This window comes from Chiloscyllium punctatum, chromosome 3 (assembly GCF_047496795.1).
Source record: "Chiloscyllium punctatum isolate Juve2018m chromosome 3, sChiPun1.3, whole genome shotgun sequence".
Taxonomy (NCBI): Eukaryota; Metazoa; Chordata; class Chondrichthyes; order Orectolobiformes; family Hemiscylliidae; genus Chiloscyllium; species Chiloscyllium punctatum.
In genome coordinates, this window is record NC_092741.1 from 41039948 (window position 1) to 41061359 (window position 21412).

General features: G+C 39.3%; 1 protein-coding gene across 2 annotated transcripts in view; it reads left to right on the forward strand.

Annotated features, from left to right (window-relative positions):
* The window catches only part of cdk19 (cyclin dependent kinase 19), a 168411-nt gene extending 147523 nt beyond the window's left edge, over positions 1-20888 (forward strand). For both annotated transcript variants that reach the window (XM_072551892.1, XM_072551901.1), the window contains one exon: positions 12489-20888. In XM_072551892.1, coding sequence (XP_072407993.1) covers positions 12489-12614 — 126 coding nt within the window. In that variant the 3' untranslated portion in view covers positions 12615-20888. The remainder of the gene's footprint in view (positions 1-12488) is intronic.
* Positions 20889-21412: the final 524 nt, after the last annotated feature.

The following is a 21412-nucleotide window of genomic DNA, read 5'->3' on the forward strand; positions in this document are numbered from 1 at the left end:
ACTCTTGTCATAAAACAGCAAGGCAATCATTCATAATGTGCCACTGGCAACAGTTTGGAAGCATACTGTGCTATCCAGGATATATAGTCTACCTATTCAGTAACTGTCTGAAAAGAGAGGTAAAGAAAATAAGTCAATAGCACAGCTACCAACAGCACTTACTCGACATAAAATTGAGATTGGTGGCCGACAAGCTCAGCGCCTACTCATTGTCTGGATGATACCATTTGGTGGCCAAACTGACAAACCTCCCCATGTATTCACTTTTACAGTGAGTCATGTTGGGTACAATATTGAAGAAGACATCAGTATGTCAGCAGAGAACATACTGACAGAGAACACTGACAGTGACTTGTGTTCCATGGATCGAGGGGTGGGGGGGATCTACAGAACTTGCCAGTGGCCCACCACAGACGGTTGGAGCTGCCATGCATGTGCTAAAGTAAACCTGTGGATTGAGGTGAGGGGGAAAGTGTGGTTGCTGAACTGGCAGGAGACCAGCAGCCATTGAACTGGGTGGGAAGCAGAGAGTAGATGTGGGGCACGCAGAGGCTGACAAGCTCAGCATTGGTCTGTCAGTTCCTGCAAGCAGTCTCTCAGCTCATGCTGGTGTAAAGGTTTGTTGTCTAGTTCCTCAATGTTTGGTTTCTTATATTTTCCATTTTATCTTCATGACCTAGACTTTGCTGTACAGGGCATATTTTCAAGGTTTGTAGACAGTCCAGCTTTGAAGCATGGTAATCTTTAAGGAGGATAGTGTAGAATTTCAAAAGGAATGGGTGGACAAATAGCATACGACATTCAATGTGGAGAAATGTGAAGTGTTTCATTTTTATGAGAAGAGCATGGACAGATAACTTAAAGAAGGGCCAAATTCTGAAGGAGTATGGGAGGAGAGGTATTTTGGTTTACATGGGCGTAAGTTATTGAGGGTAGTATAACAGGTTGAAACATTGGTTAATAAACCATACAGAATCTTCGGCTTTACTAATTAAGGGTGTAGATACACGATCAAGGAGATAATGTTGAATTCATTTGGACATTAAATCAGTTTCAGCTGGATAATTGTACCCAGGTCTAAATACCACACTCTAGGAAGGATGTAATTGCATTAGAAACAGTGTAGAACGTAAGGACAAAGAGATGATCTTTTCATGGCCTCAGCTCCACTTAGCCGCCCTCTCACTTATCCCTTAATTCCTTTATTGTTCAGAATAGTTCACTGGGCAAGGGATTGCATAGATTTACAACCCTCTGGGTGAAGAAGCTCCTCAATTCAGTCCTAATTCTCCTTCCTCTAATCTTGAGGCTATGCCCTCTTGTCCTAGTTTCACCTACCTGTGGAAACATCCTCTCTACTTCTACCTTATTTATTCCCTTCATAATTTTATGTTTCTATAAGAATCCCCCCCTTATTCTTCTACATTCCACTGAATATATTCCAAGTCGACTCAGTCTCTCCTCATAAGCCAATCCCCTAAATTCTGGAATCTACCTAGTGAACCTCCTGTGCACCTCCTCCAGTGCCAATACATCCTTTAACAAGTAAGGATGCCTAAACTGCACACAGTAATCCAGGTGTGGCCTCACCAGCACCTTGTACAGTTGCAAAATAACCTCCCTGCTTTGAAACTCTATCCCTTTAGCAATGAAGGACAAAATTCCATTTGCCTTCCTAATTACCTGTTGTACCTGCAGTTGAAAAATGTGGTGCTGGAAAAACACAGCAGGCCAGGCAGCATCCGAGGAGCAGGAAAATCGACGTTTCGGGCATAAACCCTTCTGAAGAAGAGCTTATGCCCGAAACGTCAATTCTCCTGTTCCTTGGATGCTGCCTGGCCTGCTGTGTCTTTCCAGCACCACATTTTTCAACTCTGGTCTCCAGCATCTGCAGTCCTCACTTTCTCCCTGTTGTACCTGCAGACCAACATTCCATGATTCATGCACAAGGACACCCAGGTCCCTCTGCACAGCAGCATGCTGCAACTTTTCACCATTCAAGTAATAATTCTTTTTACTGTTACTCCTACCAAAATAGATGACTTTACATTTATGAACATTGTATTCCATCTGCCAGACCTTTATCCATTCACTTAAACTATTTATGTCCCTCTGCAAAGTTTCCCAGTCCTCTGCAATCTTTGCTCTGCCACTCACCTTAGTGTCATCTGCAAACTTTGACACATGACGCATGGTCCCCAACTCCAAATCATCTGTGTAAATTGTGAATAATTGCAGTCCCAACACTGATCCCTGAGGCACACCACTAGTTACTGATTGCCAACCAGAACAGCACTCATTTATCCCCACTCTTTGCTTCCTGTTAGTCAACCAATCCTCTATCCATGCTAATATTTTACCTGTAACGCCAAGCATCTTTATCTTATGCAGCAGCCTCTAGCGTGGCACCTTGTCGAATACTTTTGGGAATTTAGGTACACCACATCTACTGGGTTCCCATTGTCCACCTTGCTTGTAATTTCTTCATAGAATTCCAAAAGATTAGTTAAGCATGACCTGCCCTTCATGAACCCATGCTGCATCTGCCCAGTGGGACAATTTCTATCTAGATGCCTTATTATTTGTTCCTTGATAATAGACTAAAGCATCTTCCCACTACAGAGGTTAAGCTAACCAGTCTATAATTCCCCATCTTTTGTGTACCTCCCTTTTTAAGAGTGGCGTAACATTTGCTGTTTTCCAATCTGCTGGAACTGCCTCAGAGTGCAGCAAATTTTTAGAAAATTTGCACAAGTGTACTTGCTATTTCTCCCACCATTTCTTTTAGTACTCTGTGTGATTCCAGTGAAAAAGTATTTCAGCTAAGACAATGGCTTGGAGAAATTAGGACTGTTTTCCTTGAAGAAAAGTTGACTAAGAAGATTTGATAGAAGCATTCAAAATTCATTTTACAGAGCATATAGGAAGGAATTTGCCATTCATGGACACATTGAGAATAAGAGGGCACAGATTTAAATTCATTAAAAGACACAAAAGTGACGAGGTAAAATCCTTTCATGGAGTGAATATTTAAGGTCTGGAATGGACTGCCTGCAAATATGCTGGAGGCAAGTTCATTTGAAGCATTCAAAAACAGCAATCATACTATTGTCTACAAAAAAAAGAATATGCAGGAATTGGGCAAGAAGGCACACCAAGTATATTATGGTAAAATATGAAATCATTCACTCTGCTCAGAAGATGGGAAAGCAGAATTTTTTTTAAAGGTGAAAGACCAGTAATTTTGTTAACTGGAGTGATTTAGTGTCCTTGTATTCGATCATACAAATTGAAGGCCATAAGGCCATAGGATGAAGGAACAGAAATAAGCCATTCAGCCCATTGGGTCTGCTATACCATTCAGTGAGATCACAGCTGATCTGATTATCCTCAACTCCACTTTTCTGCCTTTCCCCATCACCCTTGATTCCTTTAATGATTAGAATGGATTGCCTTCTGAGTGAAGCAATTTCTCCTCAAATCCTTAAATATGCAACCTTTTATTGTGGCGTCTAGGCATAGACTCTTTCACAAATGTTTCCACACCTACCTTGTCAAGTCTCCTGAGACTCTCACATATTTCAGTAAGATCTCCTCCCATTCATCTGAACTCCAATGAATACAGGCCCAACCCTTGCAATCTCTACTTCTGAAACAGACTCTCCATATGTGGGATCGACCTAATGGTTCTTCTCTGAACTGCTCCAAATTTCTTAGAGAAGGGGACTTAAATTGTTCACTGTATTCCAGTTGTGGATGACTGATGCCTTGCGGGATTTTAGCAAGACCTTCTTAAATTTAAACTCTATTCCCTTTGAATAAAGGCCATCTTTCCACTTGCTTTCCTTATTATCTACTGAAGTTGGATGTTAGCTTTTTGTCATTTAGGTACAACAATTCTCAAATCCCTGTGCATTGTAGCTTTCTGCAGTCTTTCTCCATTTAAATAATATTCAGCTCCTCTGTTCTTCTGTATAAGCTCACATTTTCCCACATTATATTCCATATCCCAGGTCTTTTGCCCAATCCTTGAATCTGTCCATATCTCTCTGCAGACTCTGTGTCATCCTTTGCATTTGCCTTCTCATACACTTGTTTTCTCACATATTCTTGTGTCATTTGCACACTTGGCTATTTTACATTCATGTTCCTCATCCAAGTCATTAATTTATGTTGTAAATAATTGTAGTTCCAGCACTGATCCCTGTAGCACTCAGAGGATGGTTATTGTATTTATTTCCTCTCCTCCTTTGCCCCTGATTATCTAGTATGGTTTTGAATGCTATGAAAGTCTTCTACTGTGAAGGCTGAGGTAGATTATTTATTTAGCTCCTCTGCCAGTTTCTGGTTCTCCATTGCTATTCCTCTACCCTTGATTTCTAAGGGGTCTCTGTTAACTTTGCTCTTTCGCTTTTTGTATATTTTAAGAAGTTCTCGCTGTTCATCTTGGAAGTTTACCCTCAAAACTTATCGTCTCCCTCTCTTTATTTTGGCTGTCTTTACTTTAACTTTCTTAATCATCTGGCTTACCATTAATCTTTTCTATGTTATTTGTTTTTTCTTTCAATTTGATGATATGTTTAAATTCGCTGGTTAACAACAATTGGCTTATCGTCTTCGTAGAATTCCCCTTTTCACGTATCTTTTCTGTCAACCATGAGCTGTTCTCTTAAACATTTTCTGATCCAAGATCATTATTTATTCCAAACAGTGCTGGCAATGTTACTTCATTGATCTTTTCTTTCTGCCTATTCTTTCTAAATACCCCTGAATGTTTACTTCCCAGCTTGTAACCATGTCTCCTAATGGCTATAAGTTCAAACCCATTAACCTGTAATTATGCTGTTAATTCATTTATTTTGTTCTGAATACTACATGCATTAAAGAGGCATGAATTGTGCATTTTTACAATTTCACCCCCTTGACCTTATTTTCTGCTGTTTTTTTATGTTTGTATATTCTGTCCCTTCCTGTCTGACTCTGGGTATGATTATCCAAAACTCTGCCCTGTAAAGTTGTCATATCCTCTTGCTTTGTAAGCCGAGACTGCCCATCTCCCAACAACCCCCCCTCCACATCTCACCCAATAGATCAAGGCGAATGATGATTATTCTTTATTGAAAGTGGGTTGCAGCATAAGAATAGGAAACTCTTGGTGCTATTACGTAGGAGTTTAGTGAGACCATGCCCTGAGTATTGTGCAAGTTTTAGGTTCCTTACATAAGGAAAGTTATGTACCTATCTTATTGAGGGAATGCAAAACAAATTTGCTAGATGGTGAGATAGATAATAGACTTGTTCTATTGTAATGAGACTATGGCTTTAAGAGGTGTATTTTGGCCTTTTTTAATGAAAAAGGTTAAGGTAGAGGTAGCGAGTGGTCTGCTCAAAGGCAATAAACAGCTTATGAGGCCTTGGGATTTTTCTTTTAAAATCGGACCAATAGAAAGCAGTCTGAATGGGTGATGTCAAGCTCCCACAGAGCCAGGATTTTTAGTTTTGACTTTCTGCTGTTCCTGGGATATTGAAGCTGGATGTGGAAGCTCTTATTCCTCTCTCTGTTTCAGCTAAAAGCTGGGGTTCTGTTCCTGCTGCTAGAATTGCATGGGAGACAATCTATTTTACTGAATTTGTCTTTGCCAAGGGTGTGTTTATGTGATGTTACTATATTGGAACAGTTAAAAAGTAGCTAATATGTATATTATTTTGTTAAGCATTTCAATAGAGTTACAATTAAGTTAATTTTCTTTTGTTTTTAGTTTGCCTGTGTTTGAAGTGTAATGTAAAAGTAGTATGTTTTGCTTTAAGCCGTGTAGTTTGACCAGTCAAATTGTATCTGGAATGCAATGCTTTACACTTACCTTTATAGAAGAAAACGTTAGGGTCTAGTCTATATTTTGAGAGGGGTTTGGTCTGGTCCATAATAATATAAGGAGAAATTAAGAGGAATGGGCATTTATTTGTGGAGTTTAGAAAAAAGTTGAACTGATTGAAATGTACAAAATTCTTTGAGGGCTTGACGATGCAAATGCTGAGAGACTGGTGAAGATGAATGAAATAGGAGCAACAGAGACCATTCAACCCATTGAACCTGCTGTACCATTCAATCAAATCATGAGTATGAACAGATCCTATTGTAGCTTCCACTGTATGTAACCACTTTCATCCTCTAACCTTGACTCCCGTGTGCATCAAAAATCTATTTTAAGTCAGTTTTCAAATATTCAAATGCTACCTGTCCTCAGAGGAAAGATAATTCCAAAGCTTAATGATCTTTGAAAGAGGAAATTCTTCCTCAACTTGATGTTAAACTGTATTAAACTGAGTCTCCCTAGTTCTAGATTCACCCACAGGAGTTCTCCCTATGTGGTTAACCTTTCTCCATAAAACAATCCCTTCATCTCGTCAATTAGCCTTTTCTGAACAGTTTCCAATCCTCTATGTAAGAAGATCAAACTGTACACAGTGTCTAGATGTGGCTTCATCATTATCCTGTTGTCGTACGATTTCCTTGGTTTTATACTATATTTCCCTCACAACAAAAGCTAACATTCCATTTTGTATTCTTAATTACTTGTAGCACCTGCATTCTGACTTTTGGTGATTCATGTTCGGAAGGATGTTGTGAAACTTGAAAGGGTTCAGAGAAGATTTACAAGGATGTTGCCAGGTTTGGAGAATTTGAGCTTTAGGGAAAGGCTGACTAGGCTGGGGCTGCTTTCCCTGGAGCATCAGAGGCTGAGGAGTGACCTTAAAATCATTAGGGGCATAGATAGGGTAAATGGACAAGGTCTTTTCCCTGGGGTGGGGGGAGTCCAGAACTTGAGGTTTAGGGTGAGAAGGGAAAGATTTAAAAGGGACCTAAAGGGCAACTTCTTCACACAGAGGGTGGGGCACAGAGGGTATGGAATGAGCTGCCAGAGGAAGTGGTGGAGGCTGATACAATTACAACATGTAAAAGGCATCTGGATGGGTATATAAATAGGAAGGGCTTAGAGAGATATTGCCAAGTACTGGCAAACAGGACTACATTTGTTTAGAATATCTGGTCGGCATGGATGAATTGGACCAAAGGGTCTGTTTCCGTGCTGTGTATCTTAATGACTTTATGACACAGTGATCCCTCTCTATTATAAGACCATAAGAATATAAGATGTTAGAGCATTAGGTAATCTGGCCCATTGAGTCTACTCCATCATTCAATCACGGCTGATATGTTTCTCATTCCCATTCTCCTGCCTTCTCTCCATAACCTTTGATCCCCTTACTAATCAAGAATTTATCAATATCTAAAACGACTTGGCCTCCACAGCCCTCTGTGGTAATGAGTTCCACAGAATGACCACCTGGCTGAAGAGATTTCTTCTCATCTGCATTCTAAAGGGTTGTCTCTTCACTCTGAGGCTGTGTCCTCAGGTCCGAGTCTCTCCTACCAGTGGAAGCATATTGTCCATGCCCACTGTATCCAGGCTTCTGAGTATTCTGTTAGGTTCAATAAAATCCCCCTTATCATTATAAACTGCACTGAGTTCAGACCCAGAATGATTCTGGGCATGAAGGGTTTATCATATGAGGTGTGATTGAGGACTCTGGCTTTGTACTTGATGGAGTTTAGAAGGCACTACCATCAACATAGGACACCTAACACATCCTTCCTTAGATATGGGGCCCAGAACTCCTCACAGTATTCCAGATGTGGGATATTGCAGGATATTCCAATCTCTTTCAATTTAAATGATATTCTGATTTCCTACTCATCCTGTCAAATTGAGTAACCTTACATTTTTCCACATTTTGATCAATCTGCCAATGTTTCCCCTTTTATTATACATTCAAGTCAAGATCAATAGCCTTTTGTACACTGGGAATGTAGGATTTGTGATAGGTTGGGAAGTAACGTTGATGTAGAAATTCGACCATGATCTGATTAAAGAGCAGGAGATTGGGGATTGAAGGGACACAAGGCCTGCACCAACTCCAATGTTCTTCGTCTCAAATCTAGATTTGTAAGGCATAAAGAAATATCAACAGTATTTTAAAATAAGTTACAGTGGCTTTAGAAATACTTAAAAGTTAATCATTAAACACCCCCCCACCCCCCACACACACACACACCCCTATGCCACTAGTTTAAAACCCAAAATGAATGATATTAAAATATAAAAATCACACAAGCCTGTGTATTTCAGTAGCTGGCTTATTTTTTACAGGCAGGGGGTCAATTAGTTTGTTGCCTCCACCATTCAGGAGGATTTAATCAGAAGGGTCAAAGGGAGAGCTGGCTGACTAATCCACTGGCAAAGGGGAGCATTGCCAATGCCAGTTGTTATGTATGTGCCACTTCCTCTTTCTTGCTTTTTCCCATTTTGCTTGCAACTACAATTAAGATTAAATGTTCTGGCAAAATGCATTGGAGAAATGTGCAATCATATGGCGGGGGATGCGTATTAGTGGTGAAACCTCCATCAGCTGATAATGCTGCGGCATGGATAAGTTATATTGGAGTTTCTTGGTCACACATGCAAGTTCTGCAGTATGGCCACAATTTTTGTAACTAACTTCACTGCCACTAATATAAGACTTGAGATCACAAAAGTGGCACAAATGTTTTTTAAAAATTAATATTCACTTGTAACCATTGCACATTCCATTAGTTTCACTGCATGCATGCAACATTGCTTATTGATGCCAGTTTAGTCAGAGAGCGAAATATACTGGCACACCTCGTGTTTGACATGCATTCATAGTAATCAGAAATTAGGCATAGTATCATTATTGTGTAGAAAATTGAGTTTCCTTATCCGATCCATGATGCAGATCCTTCCCACTGCATCTTGCCATAACCCTGACCCCACCCTCTGTCTTACCTGAGTCCATCTTCCATCTTCCCCACAGTCCCACTTAAACATGTCATTACCATTGATTTGCTATTGTTGGTCCAAAAACTTCATGCAATTTGTCATTCTTCTACTCAGCTTTCATATGGTGTTGAATTAAACACAGAAAATTACTAACCTTACACGCAGAGCTGGCTGGTCCATGCCACCTTTAAACAAATGGGGACTGGGTTCCATGTGAGTCTTATATGCCACTGACTTTATCATGAAAATGGGACAGAATTGTGAACTGTAGCAGTTCAAGAAGGCAGCTCACCACTACCTTCTCAAGGGCAAACAGGGACTGGCAATAAATGATGGCCCAGCCAATGATGTCCATGTCTCACAATTGAATAAAAGAAATTAAATGGTTTACATGGTATGAAAAGGTATTTATTGAAAGTAAGACTCTGCCACAGGCTTGAGACATTGCAAACAGGTTGCTAATTTTATTGCTGTAACTCAACTCTCTGACAGGAAAGCAAGAACTCATATTTTTCCTAATTAGATCATCCTGCACCCCCCAATTCCCCCTCTTGCGAGCTGTATACAATTTTTGCAGAGCTTGATAGTGCTTTACAAAATAGAGTTGTTAACCTAAAAGTCCAAATGGCATCCTATAAATAGCAGCTAGATCTATCTCTGGGATCAGTGTGCAAAGGAAACAGTTCTAAAATGCCTGCCAGTTGCTGTATACAATCGTGCTACCCTGCCATATATAAACCTACAAGACTTAATACTGCTGTGACATCCTGCCATGATGTAGTCTCCAATGGATTTCAGGACTTGAAACAGTAGGGGACCATGTACACTGTTGGGAAGATTTCATAGTAATACCAGAGTATGGTGCAGTTGTCTTTGTAATACCTTAATTAGCTGCAGCCACTGATGGATTGGAAGCAGTTGCTGCTTGGACCTGCTTCCAGGAAAAATACAAAGAGGTGAGAGTAAGCTAGGTAAGTCAAACTGACACACTTTGTTCAGAATTCAGATACTTTCTGCCATCAAAGCTGCCTTGATTTGTCTGAGAAAATTGTGTCCTTAATAAAGAGGAGCTTCCCAACTTCATTCACTGATGTAATAACATGGTAATGGACACCAGATTCTGATGTTCCCATCACTAATCCTTTCTTATAAATTCTGTTTGGTCCCAAAATAGTTTGCTACAGTGCTCCAATTTTACAAGTGCAATTATAGTTCTTTTATAAAGATATAACATTTGATAATCCAGCCTATGATCAGATTTTTGAAATTGCTTTCAAGCTTCTCTGTTATGTTTTAGTTTCTGTTATGTTAATGTTAAGAAACAAATCTGGTTCCACAAGCCCTTTATTTACCTTAAGATTCATTTTGCGTTGGCAGTTTTGTATTTTACTGATAGTTTAAGATGTTCAGCTGTTGAAAACACACGGTAGCAGTGTCATTAGGAGCAGATATTAACCACCAAAAGTGGACCAAAGTGCTTTACTTATGAATTTGCCAGTCACTGTCTATATATAAAACATTACCAAATTGCCAGTTTTCCAATTTTTTAAAGAAAGATTTGTTTGTATATTTAAAAAAAGTGAGAAATATACAACATTCTCACCTACATCTTGATTGAAACTTGTTTCAGTCCATTTGTTTTTGCTATGCAATGATTAATATTTCTCAGAAAACAGCTGATCTGGTTGCACAAATTCTTTTGACAGGCAGTGAATATTTTTGTGAAGAATCTAAAGTTCATCACTTAACTAATCCACCTCACACATCAGTGGGTTGTTCATATTCCATAGTTCCAGGGTGAAGTATACTTCTGCTGTTGCAGGAAATTGATCTGCTGATATCTAATTACAGCCCAAAAACATGCCATTCAGCTGAACCAGTCCATGTCATTTGAAGGTACACCACTGAGAGCTTCCCTGCTATAGAAAATTGAGGAACCTAGTTGTTCAGATTTCCTTTCTTCTTACATAGAGAAGAAGCCACAGAGGCAATCTGAATTATTGCATAACAGTAAATATGTTTGTAATGCATTTCTCAGTACTGTACTTAGTTATGGTAGTGCAAAGGAATGGACTGCTGAATGGACCTAGCAATAAATAACAAATGGATTTTACTTTAATCCTTAGCATAGTGAATAATAAATGATTGATGCTGCCTCAGCCTCCCTGTCCCTGCTAGCATTGTGCCCTGACATTGAAAATATTGTGGATTCTTCTCTCCTGCTGAATATGGAAATACTGTCATATTCCAGTAACCCAAAAGGGTCCCATCATCATCTGTCACAATGTTATAAAATATGAACTTTTATTTATTTTTAATATGAACTTTTTAATTCCATTGTATGATTTAATATCTGGAACCTTAATGGATTAAAGTGGTTTTAAAAAGGGACTAAAAACATTTACTTCATATGGCCACAGGAATTACCTGACCACCAGAGTGTTGTGGTTCCAAGAACCAAATGTGGGTTAGACAATGTATGATTAACATTTTCTCAAAGGCAATGAAACCAGTGAGTAAGACACCTGCTCCTCTTAATGCCATGAGGTATGAAAAGATCCACAGTGCCTATCTGATTTGCACCATTATGAGAATCTTCACATGTTGAGGATGACAATATCACCTACAATTATGAAGTGCACCAACATATAGATTGTACAACTGGAAAAGGGCGCTGTCTCTCGCTCTTGCTCTCGCTCTCATTCTGCTTGTCAACAAGAATAGCCAGTGGAGAAATTTAATACATTGGGCCTGTACACATTGAAATTTGGAAGAAGGAGAGGTGAGCTTATCGGAACATATAAGATGGGAGGGTTGACAGGGTAGATGTGGAAAGGATGTTTCCCCTTTTGGGAGAGTCTTGGGGGTGCTGAATATACTGGTTAAGTATATTCAAGGCTGTGATAGACAGGTTTTTATTCAGTAATTGTATTGAACATTTTAAGAATAAAGACAGGAAAGTGAAGTTGAGGATTATCAGATCAGCCAAGATCTCATTGAATGGCAGAGCAGACTCAATGGCTGAATGGCCTACCTCTGCACTTATATCTTATCATCTGAAGGAATGAAACGCCAGGAAGCCAGAGTTTACAAGATGTTGTTCTTTATTCTTGCAATCATCGAAAATCAACTCACTGACCCTAGTCTCAGATTAAAAATGTACACCTCAAGGGACACTCATTATTTTACTTGGTACTAGCAGAGAATATACGCCCACATTTTAATTCAAAAAACCTTGTCAATTTAATTCTTGTTACAAGTAATTGGGCAGGTTGAAGGGTGGGTACTGATTCACCGTTCCTCACCTGGCCATCGAATAGGATGACTACTCCCCTGCTTGAATTTCGGCCTTCAGCAGAAATGTATAGTTTAAAAATCAAAGCTGGGGGAAAAATGTACGTTGTTTAGTTAAAAGCCACTTTTCAACTGAATTTTATTTAATGTGATTATTGATCGATAAATAATTTAAAGTTATTCTAATTGCTACCACTCTTAAAGCTGCAAAAAGCATTATTTTCTTGGTTAAATCTGCAGACAGGGCAAACCTGGGAAACTGATTTTCGCTGTAATATTAAACAGTTATGGTGAAGATGGTTGTATTGACATTGTATTTTTGTTTGTTTACAGCACTCTGGCACACGTCTGGGTTACCAAAGCAATGTACAGGGTTCTTCCCAATCCCAGAACGCTACAGGATATTCATCTTCAACTCAGCAGAGCACACAGTATTCACACCAGTCCCACAGGTACTGATCAGCACTGCTGACAGAAAGGACTTCAAAGGAAAGCCTTCAGCAATATTATGGTATATGGTTCCAATGAGAGGAACCTAATGAATATGACTGACGCATGTAAAATTTATTGTATTCAGAAATATAAACTGGCATTATTTGGCAAAAAACATTGTTCATATAATAATGTTTTGACTGTCTGGAAGTTTTCAAATACCAATGCCACTGAGAAGGTTCCAGTCAAGGCCATTTCTCTGAAGTTGTGTGTAAATATCTTTTAAATAATTTTAACTCAGCACTTGAGTTTCTGTACTAAAAAGCAGGTGAAATTCATTCACTGTTTTTAGAGCACTTTTTGATGCAGTGACAGGGATTCCTGTTGCTTGTCCTAAAATCTAAATATAGGAATTCTATTTTCTCGACGTACAGCTTAAAATATTAATCAGTTAACTCTTCAATCACAATATAGTATCACGTGGCTCTTTCTAGGTCCTTAAACCTGTACTTGTAATTGGTACTCTTTTTGTTTTGCTACATTTATAAATTGCACTGCACAAACAATTTTGAAAGGTTTTCTTCAACTGCTCTGTTTAAAAGTTTCAGTTATAACAAATGTTAAATGTAAAAGGTTTTAAAAAATGACTGGCAGCAAATGTGAAAATTCATTCTGTTTTCTTCCACAATGCACAGCACCATATGCACATGAAACCACCTCTTTACTCTGTGTAACCTGCCTGCTGATTGTAACTCAAAATTCCCAACACTGAAAACGAACTTCCACTCGTTTGTGCTCCCAGTGTTGAGCTTCCTGTGTCAGGTTGTACATGCAGAATTTGGGTGTGGGGATGGGGTCAGAAACTCTGATTGATAGCTGCAATGAATTTCTATCCGTGAGCTACCAGTGAAAAACTGTGGAAGCTGTGACTCAGTTGCACCAACTACATACCTGAGTTGCTAATATGTGCTTTCATTAAGCAAAGCTCTGGACAAAATTTTAACTAACTAAAAACCCAGCTATTTGCAGAGTTAAAATCAGACCCTCCATGACTGGAGCGATAAATTGTAAATATAATTCCATATTTTTACCACTCTTCTTAAAAAAAATCAATCTAATGTTTCTCCCTTATCTTCATAGAAGTGTGCCCCACCTCTTTGGGCTTCCAGTTGGCTAGTTTCTCAGGGAATCTCTAGTTTTCACTATTTTTCAGGTTTATTCTCTATAAAACCCTTATGTTTCACAGAGTTTGTTTCATTTCAAGCGGTACAATAGGGACTTCCCATGCTCCAATTGTCTGTCTGTGTCAGAAGTTAATTCTATGTCTAGTTTTGGAAGTGAGGCTATAAATTAATCGAAGTATTGGGAAGGTACAATACGTGGCTAAAGCCTAAAGCCATCTTCTAAACATGAGATTAGGTTAAATTTCTACTTATTTTTTGTTGTTGCATTTGTAATTCACAATGTGCACAGAGTAAAATGTTTACTTTTTAGAAGTCTCAGGACTTCTTACTTTGGGGAATATTAATTCTCCTTGCAGTTCTAAATTAAATTCACAGAAATATAGTCACTGCATAGGATGCCCTTTACTATCGGTTTATTGGAAAGCAGGTGTGGAAAAGGTCAGCATCTATATTTATGTTAATTAAATGCTAATAAGATGTCAGTTTGATGAATTGGCAAACTGTCATTTTATCTATTATGTTAGTGCATTATAACATTCAATAATTTCAAAAGTGGAGTCTTCAGACAATAGGTGACTCCTACAGTTCTATTTATGCAGCTATAACATCTTGAACTTAATACATGCACAGATTGCATAAATCAGTGCAATCTTTCTATCTCACTCTCAAGATCCATTTGTGAAGCCACAGGTAATGGGCATACATTAACTTGATTTTTGGCTTAATTTAAATACTGCCTACAAACAGGTTCACGATCATGTAACTAAATCTTCTGAAAGGAAACTAGAATAAATGAGAGCCTGACTAATTCGAGAATTGTATTCAAGAATTGATCATCTTGAACTGGTGTCCTGTCAATGTTAGGGAGTAATTGATCTCAGCATACTTTATCATTATTTTCAACAACTAGAATTTTACAAGACAAAATATCCTTAAGAGCTTACTTTTATCTCTATAGAAGACAAAATTGACTTCAAGACTGCAGATGATATTTTATCTGATCACAAGTCCTGTAATTACATTCATGCATAATTAAGTATTTCAACCATCTTCAACACTTACTTAGTTTTATTTAGTTATCCAAATAACACATAGCTGAACTCACTTCAGAGAAAATGATGAACAGTTAATTAACACTTTGTATCATCCGCCAGCTATATTATTCTGACCCTTGTTGGTTTCTTAGTATAAAATATGTAAAATGAAATATATACTTTTAAAATAATACTAACAAGTCCTCAAAGTCCAGAAAGTTGATAATAAAATTAGGTGACTGATTACCCAGTGTTTTATGTAATCTTCAGCTTCTGTGCACCATTATTGGCCTTTGGGATTGTTGATCAGGCCTCAGTCGATGAGTCTAACAGTGCTACATCCTGGTATTTCTACTGCTTGGGACAAACATGGATCTTGGTTGAGAATTTGTGCTGTGGAAGCAATGTAATCAACAGTTTTTATTAACTATTTTATGTTTTTTTTAAGTAAAACATTGTGAAAAGATTTGCTGATCTTTTCAAAATGTAGTTAGAAACAAGTTCGCAAATTAAGAAGCTCCACAACCAAATAAAAATGCTTAATTTTTATTAACCACATTTTAAATTATTTAAAAGTGTATTTCACACTGGTTCAGTTTCAAGAAGTGCAGACCAGGGGAAATATTATCTAGGTGCAGTTGGCCGTGCCAAACATTGATATTGAGGTTAAACATTCGTTAGCATGCAACAGTTAGAAAGACATGAATCATTTGTTTGGTGCATCATAATCTGTAGTGCAATATTGTGCCTAAATTCCTCAAGTTAATTTTGCTAATATTGTCAAATATTTACATTATTCTGCACAATGTCTTTCCTGCTTGTAGAATACTCTTTAAAACCGATCACCGCTGTCTCAACAGTGCCTGTAAGTTGTTAAACTCCTGTGGTTCTGAATGGTTATTACAACTGGAAATGTTAGCTGTGTTTCTCTCCCCAGATACTGAGCTGTTCAGCATTGCCAGTAATTTTCTTTTTTGCTGAATTTTCAGAAGAACAATTTGAAGCAGAAAACCTGTTCGTTCCTTCAAATGATCTCAATTTTAGCAAATAGTTTTCAACTTCACCATGTTATTTCCTTTTACTCCTTTTAACCTTTGGGATATAGGTGATCCTGATGAGGTCAGCATCTGTTGTCCATCCCCCTTAAACTGAGTTGCTTGCAATTTCAGAGGTCAGTAAAGAGTCAACCGCATTTCTGTGTCTGGAGGCAGCTACAGGACAGAACAGGTAGGAAAAGCAGATTTCCTTCTCAGATGGATTTTGTGACAATCAGTGTTGGTTTCATGGTCATTTCATGGCTAGGTGGTATATTGCTTTTTCCATTAGGAAGTGATTACAGTTCATTGTGTTCGGATATATCTGGCTCTGAACTCCACAATTGGAATCAGCACTGAGGCCGGATAGGAACAGGGTTGGATGTTGGTGCAATTAGGGGACATTCTTTGGTGGGTTGTGACCCTGACAGCAGTTTAGAGTCCAGAAAATAGATATACTCAAAGGCTGCCCTATCACACAGAGGGAGTGTAGAAGTAATGTCGGATCAAAGTGGAGCTAAGTAAGTTTCATAGAACATAGACCATAGAACAGTACAGCACAGAACAGGCCCTTCAGCCCACTATGTTGTGCTGACCATTGATCCTCATGTATGCACCCTCAAATTTCTGTGACCATATGCATATCCAGCAGTCTCTTAAATGTCCCCAGTGACCTTGCTTCCACGACTGCTGCTGGCAACGTTCTCACAACTGTCTGTGTAAAGAACCTGCCTCTGACATCCCCTCTATACTTTCCTCCAACCAGCTTAAAACTATGACCCCTCGTGTTAGCTATTTCTGCCCTGGGAAATAGTCTCTGGCTATCCACTCTATCTCTGCCTCTCATTATCTTGTATACCTCAATTAGGTCCCCTCTCCTCCTCCTTTTCTCCAATGAAAAAAGTCCGAGCTCAGTCAACCTCTCTTCATAAGATCAGCCCTCCAGTCCAGGCAGCATCCTGGTAAACCTCCTCTGAACTCTCTCCAAAGCATCCACATCTTTCCTATAATAGGGCAACCAGAACTGGACACAGTATTCCAAGTGCAGTCTAACCAAAGTTTTGTAGAGCTGCAACAAGATCTCACGACTCTTAAACTCAATCCCCCTGTTAATGAAAGCCAAAACACCATATGCTTTCTTAACAACCCTGTCCACTTGGGTGGCCATTTTAAGGGATCTGTGTACCTGCACACCAAGATTCCTCTGTTCCTCCACACTGCCAAAAATCCTATCTTTAATCCTGTACTCAGCTTTCAAATTCGACCTTCCAAAATGCATCACCTCGCATTTATCCAGGTTGAACTCCATCTGCCACCTCTCAGCCCATCTCTGCATCCTGTCAATGTCCCGCTGCAGCCTACAACAGCCTCTATACTGTCAACAACACCTCCAACCTTTGTGTCATCTGTAAACTTGCTGACCCATCCTTCAATCCCCTCATCCAAGTCATTAATAAAAATTACAAACAGTCAAGGCCCAAGGACAGAGCCCTATGGAACACCACTCACTCTTGACTTCCAGGAGGAATATTTACCTTCTACTATCACTCGCTGTCTTCTGTTGGCCAGCCAATTTTGTATCCAGACAGCTAAGTTCCCCTGTATCCCATTCCTCCTGACCTTCTGAAAGAGCCTACCATGGGGACCCTTATCAAATACCTTGCTGAAGTCCATATACACCACATCCACACCTCGACCCTTATCAACTTTTCTAGTCACATCCTCAAAGAACTCAATAAGATTTGTGAGGCATGACCTGCCCCTCACAAAGCCGTGCTGACTGCATTTAATCAAGCCATGCTCTTCCAGATGGTCATAAATCCTATCCCTCAGAATCCTTTCTTAACATCTTGCAGACGACTTACGTGAGACTTACTGTAATTGCCGGGGATTTCCCTATTTCCTTTCTTGAATAGAGGAATTACATTTGCCTCCCTCCAGTCCTCAGGTACGACTCCAGTGGAGAGCGAGGATGCAAAGACCTTCACAAGTGGCGAAGCAATTTCATTTCTCATTTCCCAAAGCAGCTGAGGACAAATCTGGTCTGGGCCTAGCGACTTGTCAATCTTAATGTTTGATAAAATTTTCAGCACATCAGCTTCCTCTATCTCTATCCATTCCAGCATGCACACCTGCTCTTCAAAGGTTTCATTCACTATAAAGTTTGTTTCTTTCGTAAAGACAGAAGCAAAAAACTCATTTAGGGCTTCCCCTCCCTCCTCAGACTCCACACACAAGTTCCCTTTACTATCCCTGATCAACCCTACTCTTCTGAGAGAATGATAATTATATTGGGTGTGCTGGAGGAAAGCCTGATTTAACTTTGTCCTTGCTCTCTACAGGGGTTGTGGTGACCAGAATGCTGACATCTTGCATTGGGCAACAAATACAAAGCGAGCTGATGTTGCATGAGCAGTTCACATGTCCTATGTTAAAAAACAAAAAGGCAGGAAGGTATCAGCTGGTTAGATAAAGGGTGTTATAGAGAAATCACAAACCAGGGGATACAATCTTTAAATATTGAGCTGATGAATCGAGAGTGAAGTCAGAAAGTAGTTTATTCACAAAGAAACCTCGAATTCTCTTCCCTCAAAAGGACATAAATTATGAACCACTTAGCATTTCAAGACTGATCAATGGATTCTTGTTAGTTAAGGGTCTCAAAAGGTATGGAGCTATTGCAGATAAATAGAATTTAGATGCAGATTAGCCATGATCTAACAATGGTAAAGATTTAAGGGATTGAATGCCATCAAATTGATCTCTAACCCTTTCCTTCAACTCAACACCAGAGAACAGAATTGAAGGTATTACCTTTCATATTGAATTGCAGGTTATTTGAGTTTCCTTAAGTTAACCAGATCAAAACTAAATTAAATTAGACTAACTGACTGGATGAAGATGTAACACTATTATTGAGTATGTGAGTCATCAAACACCAGGCCATTCCAGATGGACATGAGCAAATATAATTTGGGGATGCCGGTGGTGGACTGGGGTGTACAAAGTTAAAAATCACACAACACCAAATTATAGTCAACAGGTTTATTTGGAAGCACTAATCTCTCATCTTTTAGAGACTTCACAAACAATCCAGGTCTTTTTCAATATATAATTTCAGTTACATCACACTGTAAACCTTTGCTATAAATTCTGTGTCTTACAATCTTATACTTCACAACCACCTGATGAAGGAGCAGTGCTCTGAAAGCTAGAGCTTCCAGATAAACCTGTTGGACTATAACCTGGTGTTGTGTGACTTTTAACCATGAGCAAATATATTGTTACCTTTTTGACAGCACAGGACCACCATAAGATTAGCTGAAAGCAATACATAAAATCATTGAACATCATTAGTTGACAAAAAAGTCATTAGTACAGGTTTCCACATAGTTTATTAATATCACAGCTTAATGTTAGCGGCATTCCATTTCATTGCTAATTTCAAGAATGCATCTTAGAATACTGTAATTAAAGCTTAAAACAGAGAAAGGGACCCTTCTTACCTGTGATGTAAGAACTTTCTAATTTAATTCCATGCAATCCTGCACTTTCCTTATAATGCTGCAAATTAGTTCTCTTCAAGTACAAATCCAGTTGTCTTTTGAATCTGACTCCACCCCATTATCAGATACTGTGATTTGATATTAACAACCCTCTCTGTGAAAAGGAACATCTATCTCTTATAGTTCTTTCAGCATTTCACATCCTTTGACTCTGGTTACCAGCTACTTCCCAGAAGAAGCAGTGGCTCTCTACTTGCTGTATTGAAAAACACTCACAATCTTCAATATCTCTGCTAGGGTTTCCTTTAACTTCTCCTGCTTGAAGCAGAGAAATCACAATTTCATCAATCACTTCATTTAACTGGTGTACTTCAGCCCTGGTAACATCCAAGTAAAAAAACCTCTTCCTAAATTGTGGTGCCCTGCACTGTTGGGTGTTACACAAACCTTCCTGTATGCTAAACATGGTTCTTTGAGTCATCCCAGGGTGCTACATAATGCACTTCCTAAGCTCACTTTCCTGCAAACTCCATAGGGTTGTGTTTGAAGGCTTATTCATTGTAAATGTCAAGGATGGTGATGGGAGCTCTAACTTGAATTTGAGAAGCCATTATGTACAATGCACTTAGTGCAGGGCCAGAGCCAATTAGCATTCAGTGATAACGATCTGAAGGGTGATTTGACGGTGGTTGGATAAATTAACTGTAATTCCTTTCCTTTGTGTACACTCCCACGAAGAAAGCTACCATCAGACTGATCATCTAGCATTGATATCTGTGATATTTGCCCTCACCCTATTCTGTAAGGAGATAATACTCTCTTAACAAAATTATAAAAGAACCTGTTAGCAATAAAGGAAACCTCTCCACACCAGGTTTTAAGTTGTCTCTAATTGAGATTTCTCATGGTCAAGATGAAAATCAAGAATTTGAAAGCTGTTAGATTGCATTGGATTTCACCCTTAATTGAATTCCCTTCTCTTTCTTTCTATTCGCTTGTGGGAGAGGGGTGTGTCTGCCTGAGCCAGCATTTACTGCCCATCCCTAGTTGCTCTTGAGAAGGTGGGGGTGAGCTGCCTTCTTGAACCACTGCAATCCACAAGCTGTAGGTTGCCCCACAATACGCTTAGGGAGGCAATTCCAGGATTTTGATCAGGAACTACAATATATCTCCAATTCAGGATAGTCAGTGGCTTGGAGGGGAATTTGAGGTAGTGGTGTTCCCATGTATCTGCTGCCCTTATCCTTCTCGATGGAATTGGTTGTGGTTTTGGAAGGTGCTGTCTAAGGACCTTTGGTGAATTTCTGCTGTGCATCTTGGAGATAGTCCACACTGGAGGGAGTAGCTGCTTATTGGTGTGTGATGCCAATCAAGCAGGCTGCTTTTTCCTGGATGGTAACAAGTTTTTTGAGTGCTGTTAGAGCTATTGTTAACTAGATAGGCAGCAGAATATAGAAGGTAAAAACAATGACTGCAGATGCTGAAAACCAAATACTGGATTAGTGGTGTTGGAAGAGCACAGCAGTTCAGGCAGCATCCAACGAGCAGCGAAATCGACGTTTCGGGCAAAAGCCCTTCATCAGGAATAATTCCTGATGAAGGGCTTTTGCCCGAAACGTCGATTTCGCTGCTCGTTGGATGCTGCCTGAACTGCTGTGCTCTTCCAGCACCACTAATCCAGCAGAATATAGAACGATAAGACTCGTTGGAATATGAGAAGTCTTTAAATAAAGGAATCCTACTCACTGAGTATGAGAGCAAACTGTCCATGTTCCAGATACCCTTAGCAGAACTATATTTGCCTTGATAAAGCTGAACTTTTTCAGCCAAGCAGGCTTCTCCCTTGATGCTTTCCTTTGTTTGCAGGATGTGGACAATGCTACCACACCCACATTTATTGCCTGTCTGAATGTAGTGGGACCTTCTCCATGAACCTTTGTGGACCTCATGGGGATAGTACTCCCACCACCAACCAAGGCAACATTTTTACAGCCTCATTAATGTAGTAAAATATATGAAAGCACTTGGGAGGATGCTGAGGGACTGTAATTGGCTACCTTAGTTTTA